Raw genomic sequence first — 10,152 nt, forward strand, 5'->3', positions numbered from 1 at the left:
CCGGTACGTACGTACCGTACGTACCGTACGTCCGCGTACTCGTCCGTCGTTCCTCCTTCCTCCTCCTCCTCCTCCTCCTCCTCCTCCTCCTCCTCCTCCTCCTCCTCCTCCTCCTCCTCCTCCTCCTCCTCCTCCTCAGGTCTAGACAGTGAGGAAGGAAAAAAGGTGGTGGTGCTAGTATGTGGACCAGACGGTATGGTATCGACCCTCGCAGGTCCAAAGGCGAGAGACGGAGTCGCTCAAGGTCCCCTCGTCGGTACACTGGCCCACCTGGGCTATACCAGTGCCCAGGTCTGGAAACTCTAGCTCGACCCCCTATCCCCTTGCCTTGCCTTGCCTTGCCTTGCCTTGCCTTCTGCTCCACCCCTCCTTTCCCTTCTGCTCCACTCCGCCCCCACGGTCCGTACCGCTCTTTCACGGGTGCTCACGCTGCATCGCTGCTAATCCACATCGCCATGCACGCCGCCGCCACGCAGACAAAAGACGATTCGCATCGACATGCGCGTACGCCGCGGAGAGCAGCGTTCCAATCGCCGCCGTCGTCGTCCTTGTCGTCATCGTCATCGTCAGCCGAAAAGCAAGCGCGGCGAAGGGGGAAGAAAAGAATGACAGCGAATCGACCGCTCCAACGACGACAGGCAGCAGACACGGACAGAAGCGGATTGACCGACGGGAAAGACGGAAAACAGGAGGGGCTAGGGAGGGGGGGACCAGAATTCGAAAAGACGAGAACAAGGGGGGAGGCGGGGCCAAACCGAACTTGGCCTGGAATCGCCGGCGACGACTGGCTACTCCTGGATCTGGGCGCCCTCGCCGTCCTCGCGCTTCTTGAGGACGAGCTTCTGGCCGTCGGTGATCCGCCTCCACACGTCGTGGATGTCGTCGACGACCGTCTCAAAGTGCGACGTGGCGTCGTAGGATCGCGTGATAAAGATGTTGTCCTCCTTGCCATTCGAAACCGGCTCCTCGAGCGGGCTCACCGTGACGAACCTGGCGCACATGCGGCAGCAAGACGAGAGGCGAGGAGGGAAGACAAGCAGAGGAGACGAGCGAGGCAGGACAGTCGGGTCGAAACGGCGTCAGAGGCAGGTCGCATGCGGCATCCACGCGAGCGGTCGCAGGCAACGCTACTCACTTGTCGTAGATGGGGCCCAGCAGGTCGAGGCCGGGCCGCAGCTCGAGCTCGGGCTTGTCCGTCTCGACAATCGTCGACACCTGCGCCACGTAGATGTCGCGCGCGCACACGTTGTGGGTGCCCGACACCTCCGCAATGTAGATGTCTGGGACGGTGACGGGGGCGAGGCCGGGTCCAGCAGACAGGGGCGTCAAAAGGCATAGAGGTTGGTCAGCCCGTCCGTCCGTACGTTCGGTCCGTCTCCCTGGCTTCCCCCACACACCGGGCGAGCGGCGAGCGCAACTCTCCCTCTTCTCTTCCTGGGGCGTCCTCCGCTCGATCCCCCGCCAACTCACCGTGCTTCCGGCCGACCTGGTTCTGCGGGATGATGAGCTGGACCGAGTCCGAGTTGTCGGTGTTGGGGATGGGGTGCTTGAGGATGCAGATGGCGCGCACGACCTTGGCCGTCTCGCGGATCTTTTCCTTGCCGGCGACGCCGCCGCGGAAGTAGCTCGGGTCGCCAATGAGCATGGCGGCCTTGACCGTCTCATCGCCGCTGCGGACGCCCTCAAACTTGCCCGTCTCCTGGTTGACGACGATCTCGTCGATGGGCTTGTCGAGCATGTAGGTGCCGCCGTAGATGGCCGACAGGCGGGCAAAGCCCTGGGGCAGCTCGCCCAGGCCGTAGAGCGGGTAGATGTAGGGCGACTTTCCGTACCGGGCCATCGACGACGTGTAGAGGATGATGCGGTCGTACGTCTCGCGCGCCGGTCGCTGCATGTAGCTGCGGGCATGGAAAGGATGGACGGACGTCCAAGCCGCGTTTCGAGCGAGGCAGGGGTCAGCAGATGCAGGCAGCCGAGCTTCCGTCGGCTGGCTCATGGTACACTCACGAGTCGTCGAGGTGCAGGGCCATGGCGTGGCCGATAAAGTCCTTGGTGCCGGGCTCGAGGCCAAAGTAGTTGAAGACCTTTTCCATCGAGTCCGAGTCGAGGTCGAGGGCTGTCGCGGGTCAGGAGGGGGTGAGTCAAGGGTCAGTCAGTCGGTCAGTCGGTCGTTTCGGCTGTGGGAACCGCGGGACCGGCCGCTGTGGACGCACTCTGGTGGGTGGCGGGGTCGTCGTCGCGCCAGTTCTGGAGGAACTCAAAGAACTTCTTGGCCCTGCGCTTCTCAAAGAGGCCCATGAGCGAGGAGCGGACGGCCTCCATCTCGGTTGCGGGCACCTTTGCAATTTTGCCGTCGCGGTAGACAAAGGATGCGGCAATCTGCTTGAACTCGAGGTAGCGGGTGACGTCGGTGTGGACGAGCATCTTTGTGAGCTCGCCGTTGGCCATCATAAACTTGGGGATGAGGTCGATGGCATAGTCGCGGTCGCGGCCGATGTCGGTGGGGGGCTCCTGACCGGGGCGGAACTTGTTGTAGAGCTGGGTGAGGTTGAGGGATGCGCACTCGCCGCCGTAGAAGTCGTGGCGGTCGATGTGGAGCACCTTTTTGCCCTCGATCGAGAGGAGGGCCGAGAGGACGCACTCGGTCACACCGGTGCCGAGGATGACGGCGTCTGGCGGAGCGGAGCGAGGTGCCGGGGAGAGAGTGGCGAACGAGGGGCAGAAACAATGGGACCACGCGGGGGGCGCGAGGACGACGGGGGCGAAGACGAAGGAGGGTGTGGTAGCATCAGGATGAGGAGGAGGAGGAGGAGGAGGAGGAGGACAGCAGCGATTGATCAGCTGAGAAGGTAGCAGACAGAGTGTCGCCGCCGCGGCGATGGACACGCACCGTAGGTCTCATCCATGTTTGGTGTAGGGACTAGACGAGGAGCAGTGGCGGGTCTATGGAAGGTCGAAGAGCGCAGCGGGAGCAGTGTGCGCCGGGCAAGTTGGCGGTGTGTGTGCGTGTGTGTGTAGTCAAGAAGGGGACGACGCAGCAAGCGACAGGGGACGGGCAGTGATGGTGGTGTCGAGGATGATGGTGATGGTGATGGTGATGGTGGTGACGGCGGCGGAGACGGAGACGGAGACGAGGGGCCGAGGGCAACCCAGAGGAACGAGCGGCGAGGAGTCGAGTGGGCCCGCCCGCCCGCCCGCCCGCCAGCCAGCCAGCCAGCCAACCAACACCTGGCGTGGCGCACGCTCCCCCTGGCTTGCCGCCTGGCCGGGCCTGGCCTGAGGTGGGTCTGGCCTGCTGCGTGGGCCCCTGCGTCTGGTCGGCCATGACGACAAAAAGGTCGGCTTATGTCATCATGACAAGCTGGGTTGGACCCCACCCCGCGTGCTCGGGCCACCGGCGCGGGGGCCAGCTGGCCAAGGCCAAGGCAGGGCGTGCCAGCAACGTCAGGCTGCGTGGCGAAGCGAGGCGTGGCAGGCAGGCTTCCCTCTCTCTGGCGCGGGCAGCCGGGGTGTTGGACTCTGGGTTGGGCCTGGCGCTGCTGCTGCTGCTGCTGCTGCTGGCTGGCTGGTCGGCGGTGAGGCTTCCGCTGTCTGCGTGGTCGCAAAGCTCCACATCCGACGAGAGGGGCTGTCGGCCGCGCTGCTTGTCTGGCTGTCTGTTCTGTTGCTCGGCCTCGGCGTAGTGTGCCAGCTGGTGGGCGTGGCCGGCCTGGTCGGGGCGCTGCTCGATCCTCATCTCAAATGGCGGTGCCTGGCTCGCTCCCGCTTGCTTCTTCTGTCGTCCCTCCGCCTGTCCACCTCTCTCCGCTTCTCTCCCTCACCTTTCCCCTCCCTCTTTGACTGGTCGCCGCTGCTTCGTCTCGTCTCTCCCACAGCGCCACCCGGATCGCCCACAGCACCAAAGCGCCCAACCAACCAATCCCCGGGGCAATGTCGCGCTAGACTCGCCACTGGTCCTTTCACCCACACCGCGCGTCCCTAGTGGCTCGACGCAGCGCTCATCTTCCTTCTCCCCCTTTCACACGGCCCGCTCACGCCCAGCACCATCGCCAGCATCGCAAACATGCTCCGCGAGCTCTTCTACTACATCCTCGGCGGCATCACCTTCCTCCCCCTCTGCCTCGTCGCCGGCCTCGTCCACTTCCACCTCACCTGCCCGCCCCTGGACGCCCAAGATGCTGGCCACGGCATCAGCCCCGATGTCGAGCTCACACAGGAGCGCAAGGTCATGGCCCTCGACCTCGCCGCTGCAAACGCCGCACTCGTCTCGGAGCTGGAAAGCAACAGGGGAAAGGACCGCCCACAGGGCAGCTCCACCGCTCCCGCTGCGGCAAAGCGCCTCGGCCCCGGGCCCGCTCCCTCTGCCGGTACCAAGCCCCACCTCTCTGGGCCTCTCGTCGTCAGACCTCGATTCGCAGCCGACGCAGACGTCGCAGCCACCGCCGCCGCCGCCTCGACCACGGCCGCTGCTCCCTCGTCGTCTTCTCTGAGCAACTCGGACCTGGCAGGAAATAGCTCCGATGCCGGCCGGAAGCCCGCCTCCAATAACGCCAACGCCGGCCCCAGCTCCAGCAGCGCCGGTGGCACCAGCTACATGACGCAGATGTACAAGGGCCTGCTCGACTACCGCAAAATGGGGACAAAGAGGACACTTCCCCCCTCGGCCGACTCAAAGGGAACACAGCCCGGTCAGAACGGCGCCAGCGGCCCGACATCGGCCACCGGCACCGGCACCGGCACCGGCTCAGGCGCAGGATCGGACACCAACCTCACCGGCACCGTGGGCAGGGAGAGCTTCCACTGCATACTCAAGGCCCCCATCCTCTACCTCTACTCGTCCGACGATGTGTCCGACCCCAGCACCGAGTGCCACGCCGCCATCGACCTGCGCGGCAAGCGCGTCAGCATCTTTGTCGCCGGCCTCGGCGATACCATGGGCGAGCCGGACACAGACGAGGAGGATGACGACGACGACGACCGGGACAATGACGATGACGACCAGAACAGACCAAACGGCGGGCATCGGGCAGCGGGCGGGGACGGCGCAGACGACGGTGCGAGCCGCAACCAGCGACAGGGGCATCCCTCTACGAACAAGCCGCAGCCAGGTCCGCTGGCCGCAGTCAAGGACGCGGCCGGCGCCTACGACACCCAGAGCAGCGCGGGCAGCGACGCCGAGGCCCTGCCTGCCGCCAATGCCGATGGCCGTCGGGCCGCCTCGAAGCTCGCCAGGGCCGGCTGGAAAAAGGCCAAGCGCGTCGCGGTGCGCGACGGCGAGCTCTTCATGAAACGCAACGCGATCCGCATCCTCGGCAACTGGACTGGCCGCTCCGCCGGCTCCAAATCGCAGCGGTCGGCACCTGGCCAGGGCCGCCAGCAGCGTCCACAGTGGTTCATCTTCTGCAAGAGCACCAACTCGATGGAGGACTGGTACCACGCGCTGCTGCAGGCCTCGTTCATGCCCGAGAGCGGCCCGAAAGCCGGAGCGGCGACGGGCGTCGACGGCGGCGGCGCACCCACGCTCTCGCTGCGACCAGGACAGGATCCGCTCGACCCGGTCTTTTCCAAGGAAGACATGGCGTCGCTGCTCGTCTCGCTCGACAGCCTGCCGGACCCGATCCCACTGCGATGGCTCAACGCCATGGTGGGCCGCATCTTCTACTCGGTCTACCGCACCGCCTGGCTCGAGGACTACATCACGCGCAAGATGATGAAGAAGATCTCGCGGGTCAAGACGCCCGGCTTCCTCGGCGACATCAAGGTGCAGGAGGTCGATGTGGGGCGGCGCGCCCCGGGCTTCAGCCGGCCCATGCTCAAGTCGCTCACCAGCGACGGCGAAGCGAGCATGGAGGTGGCGTGCCACTATGTGGGCGAGGTGCGCATCACCATCGCCACCTCGGTCACCATCTCGCTCGGCTCGCGCTTCAAGCCGTACACGATCCCCCTGGTGCTCGCCGTGGTGCTGCGCTCGCTCGAGGGCAACCTGCTGCTCCAGGTCAAGCCGCCGCCCAGCAACCGCCTCTGGTTCGGCTTCACCTCGCTGCCCAAGATGGAGATCGACGTCGAGCCCGTCGTCAGCGCGCGCAAGGTGCAATGGGGCATGGTGACGCGCCTCATCGAGGGAAGGATCCGAGAGCTGGTGAGTTGCAGCGTCGGGCTCAAGTCCCCTTCCCGCATCGCATCGCGTGGCGTCGCACCGCACAGCAGCGCACTGACCGTCCCTCGCCTTCATCCTGCCGTGCGCTGCCGCCATGAACCAGCTGACGGAGTCGATCGTCGTGCCTAACATGGACGACGTGCCCTTCTTCGACACCCGCGGCCTTCCGCATCGAGGCGCTATCTTCGGAGACGCCGCCAAGCGACCCGACGACTCGCTGTCGACGGCGGCGAGCAACGAAGTGGCCAAGGCGGCGCAGCCCGACGCCGCCACTGCCGCCACCGCCGCCACCGCCGCCGTCGCCGCTGCTGCTCAAAGAGGCCACCAGAGCGCACCGGCGTCGGGCGCCACGACCCCGTCTTCTGTCGAGACAAAGCAACTCAACGGACCATCGGCAGACGGCGGCGCAGCCACCTCCACGGCGACCGCCGACAGGGGGGACGCCGCCTCGCTGCGAAACCGAAAGAGCAGCAATCTCAAGGCGGCGCAGGATCCCTCCCACCCGCAGCAGCAGCATCGTCTCTCGTCGCCCGCCGCCGCTGGCCTTAGTGATCTCCTCTCGCGCGACTTGGCCGCCGGCGGCTCCCTTTCGAACGACAAGCTGTCGACGTCGCCATCGCGATCCGACTCGAGGCTCTCGCAGCAGCAGCAGCAACAGCAGCACAGCCAGCCGCAGCAGCCGCAGCAGCAGCAACAATCACAGAACCGCAAGAGCTGGTTTGGCGGAGGCTCGCGCCAATCGGCGACACCCGGTCCCACGCCGTCCTCGTCGCTGCCTCCGGGCAGTCGCTCCAGAGGTGGCAAGGGCCGCGAGCAGAGCAGCCTCGCGTGGGGCAACGCCAGCCTCAGCCACGTGCCCGGCCGTTCCCTGCAGCCGCAGCAGCAGTCGTCGCCTAAGCTGGAGCCGATGCAGGACCTCGTCGCCGCGGATGGCCAGAATCAAGGCGCAGGCACGGCTGTCGACGCTGGATTCGAAAGCCACCGCCGCAACAACAAGAGCATCAGCTCGATCTCGTCCTCTGCTCTGGGCACAGATGAGAGCGGCGCGAGTGCCCTGACAGACAGGCTCGACGCCCCTGCAGCGGTTCCCGCCACCGAAGCAACCGAAGCGGCCTCCAAAACTGGGGCCGACCTCGCTGCACCGGACCAAGGATCCGACGCCCCGACGCCGAGGGCCGAGCACTATCCCGGCAGCACCACCTCGTCGTCGAAGGCGCCCTCGTTGATGGTATCCAAGGCGTCGGAGGAGGACGTCGCTGCCCTGGGCGGCGACAGCGGTGAAGCGGCGAGCCATGAAGCCCGGCCAGACTCGGCCCTCGCCATCGAGACCGGCGGCAGGCAAGAACCTCTGATCGACAGCCCATCGAGCCTCGTCGGTAGCGGCCATCAACCACGGTCGTCGTCACCGTCGTCATTGGGCAGCGATCTGCGCCTCGTGCCAGCTGATCACGATGCGGGGGATGCCGACGACGCCGAGGCGTCAGCCGATGAGGACAACGACGGGACATCGTTGTCAAAGTCGCTCGGCGCCTCGGGCCGTTCCATGGGCGGCTACGACGGCAGCAGCATCTCGCGCACCTCGAGCAGCCCCTCGGTCGCCAGCGGCGTCAAGTCGACGCACGGCTTTGCTCCGCCCCCGCGCAGAACTGCCGCCGCTCCCCCCACCCGTCGTGACAACGACGCCGCCAAAGCCAACGACTCGGCCTCTTCGGGCCTGGGCGCGGCGTACCAGAGCCGCTACGGGCTGGGCGGCGCCAGCGACGCTTCCTCTCTGTCCTCGCCCTCGTCCGAAGGCCCGGCTTCCGCCACGACGGCGCTGCTGCTCAGCTCCTGGACCAAGGCCAAGGCGAGCATGGCCGACAAGGAGAGCCGCCAGGCCGCGGCCAAGGACGCCAAGGACGCCATCAAGCGAGGCTGGGCTAGCTGGAACAGCAAGCGCAACGACCGTGGCGGTGGCAACTCTTCTGGGTTCAGCGATGTGGCCAGCACCGCCACGGCGTCGTCGAATCGGTCGTCCGGCCTGCTGTCGTCGGCCAGCAACAGCAGCCGCTTCTCGCTGACGCCATCGAGGTCGAGCTGGTACGGCAACGGGTCCTCGCCGCCGGCCGACCCGACCAGCATGGGCACCGGTCTCGAGAGCGGGCAGCACGGCTCCCGTTCGGGATCGCACAGCAGCATCGCGGCTTCCGCCTCGGCAGCCCTCTCTGAAGCCGAGCGTCGAGCCCATCTGCGCCGAAGCGGGATCCAGGACGAAGTCGACGACAGCGGCAGCGCCCGTTCGAGCTCGAGCGGCCGGCAGCCGTACCGTGAGCTGCGGGCCAGCAAGGCGGCTCACCAGGGCGGCCCGCGGCCCGATTACGACCAGCCCGCCGCGGACCCCTCCTCGACCTCTTCGGGACAGTGGAGCGTCTCGGTGCCTAGCCTCGCGGCCCCGGCCCCAGCGCTGCAAAGGCAGGCGTCTGAAAACAGCGGCCACCAGCGGGATGCTCGAGAGCCCAACCGGGGCCATGGCGACTATCCGGCACGTGGCGAGGCGCGCGGCCTCGAGGGAAGCCAAGGGTCTCCGGTCAACACGGTGCCGAGGCGACGTGTCAGCAGCACGGCTTCGAGCGGAGCTGGCGGTGGCGTCAGCTTCATGCCACCCGCGCCGACGACGACGACGGGCCTGGCGTCGACCTCGAGCTTCTCCGGCTCCACCCTCAGCCCCATCGAGGGCCAGTCGCCGCTGCCCACGCCACCGACCGACCCGATGCGCGGTAGCAGTCCGGAAGAGGCGTCCGGGCTGGGTCTCAGGCAGCCACCGCCGACGGCGCAGGCTGAGCCGGCTGCCCGCAGCGACGAGGCGTTCCGCTCTCCTGCGTCTTCGGCCAGCGACAAGAGGACCCCGAGAGCTGATGCGACGACGACACTCTCGCCGGAGATGCACACGACTTCGCCGCGGCTGTACGGATCAGCCGTCGTGGGCGCTGGGGGCATGGCGACGCCCTCTTCTCCTAGCATGGGCGGCGGCGCCAAGGTGCAGACGCAGCCGGGCAGGGCGGCCATGATGGCGGTGCCGGGCATTCCGTCGATGCAGAAGTCGATCCCGCAGAGCTTCAGCGCGCCGCCGCCGACCGAGGCCATGTCGGCTGCATCGCAGCCGCCGCAGCCGCGCACGTCTGGCTCGCCGACCATGACGCGGATGGGGTCCATGTTCCGGATGTCCGGCCTAGGGTCGGAGGGCGGTGGGCAAGCCGTTGACGCCAAAACGAGCGGAGGCGCTGTCGACCCCGGTACGGTGACAGCAAACCCGCTCGAGGATGAGCTGCCCGTTCCGAGCGCCGCCGTCTCTGGTGACGGAAGGGGCATCGATCAGGCCACCGACCGAGCCCCCGCCGACGACGCTGCTGGTGGCCTTGGGCTGACCAACCTGACGCCATCGGTCTCGGCGACTGAAGTAGCCGCTTCCAGCATCCCAGAGGGCGAGGCAGACGATGCGGCGCCGAGCAGCATGCCCGGCGAGACGGATGATGGCGAGACGGTGTCTGGACCGGCGGGGGTCGCAGCGGCGGCCATGCCTGCGCCGGCGAGGGGCGTCGGCGAGGAGGTTGCTGCAGGAGGCCCGGGCCCAAGCCAAGGCAAAAGCCAACAGCCGACGCCGACGGAGCAAGGCGAGGTCGAGGGCGTGACCACCGATGATGACGGGGCGGGTACGTTTGCAGAGGTGGCGGCGGCCGAGGGACCGGCCGTGGACCGCGAGTTTGCCGAGTCGCAGCTCGACATGGGACCGGCCGTCGCGGTGGGCAGCAGCGAGGTTAAGCTCGACGACGGGTCGAGGCAGCGACCGCAGCGCGAGGGCGTGTCTGCCCAAGGCGGGCGACCTTGGATCCACTGAGCTGGGGGCGTGGGGGGGGGGGGGGGGGGGGCGTGTGTCGTGTTGTTACGTACGACGCGACGCGACGCGACGACGACGACGCGCGCGGTGTAGTGTGTACGTAGTACGTACGTACCGTACC

General features: G+C 67.2%; 3 protein-coding genes across 3 annotated transcripts in view; 2 read left to right on the forward strand and 1 right to left on the reverse strand.

Annotated features, from left to right (window-relative positions):
* The window catches only part of PFL1_03485 (uncharacterized protein), a gene marked incomplete at both ends in the record, with an annotated part of 1,774 nt that extends 1,622 nt beyond the window's left edge, over positions 1-152 (forward strand). The window contains one exon of the mRNA XM_007881002.1: positions 140-152. Within this exon, the coding sequence (XP_007879193.1) occupies positions 140-152 (13 nt within the window). The remainder of the gene's footprint in view (positions 1-139) is intronic.
* Positions 153-788: 636 nt separating this feature from the next.
* On the reverse strand, positions 789-2,906 carry PFL1_03486 (uncharacterized protein; the record flags this gene model as incomplete). The annotated part of the gene is made up of 6 exons (XM_007881003.1): positions 789-990; positions 1,136-1,280; positions 1,471-1,898; positions 2,008-2,116; positions 2,214-2,672; positions 2,891-2,906. The coding sequence occupies 6 exons, from the start codon at positions 2,904-2,906 to the stop codon at positions 789-791; spliced, it is 1,359 nt and encodes a 452-aa protein (XP_007879194.1).
* A 1,157-nt stretch (positions 2,907-4,063) lies between these two features.
* Positions 4,064-10,031, forward strand: PFL1_03487 (uncharacterized protein; the record flags this gene model as incomplete). The annotated part of the gene is made up of 2 exons (XM_007881004.1): positions 4,064-6,139; positions 6,261-10,031. 2 exons carry the CDS (start codon positions 4,064-4,066, stop codon positions 10,029-10,031), a joined length of 5,847 nt encoding a protein of 1,948 aa, XP_007879195.1.
* Positions 10,032-10,152: the final 121 nt, after the last annotated feature.

The sequence above is a fragment of the Pseudozyma flocculosa genome, assembly GCF_000417875.1.
Source record: "Pseudozyma flocculosa PF-1 unplaced genomic scaffold scaffold00010, whole genome shotgun sequence".
In the NCBI taxonomy this organism is placed as follows: Eukaryota; Fungi; Basidiomycota; class Ustilaginomycetes; order Ustilaginales; family Ustilaginaceae; genus Pseudozyma; species Pseudozyma flocculosa.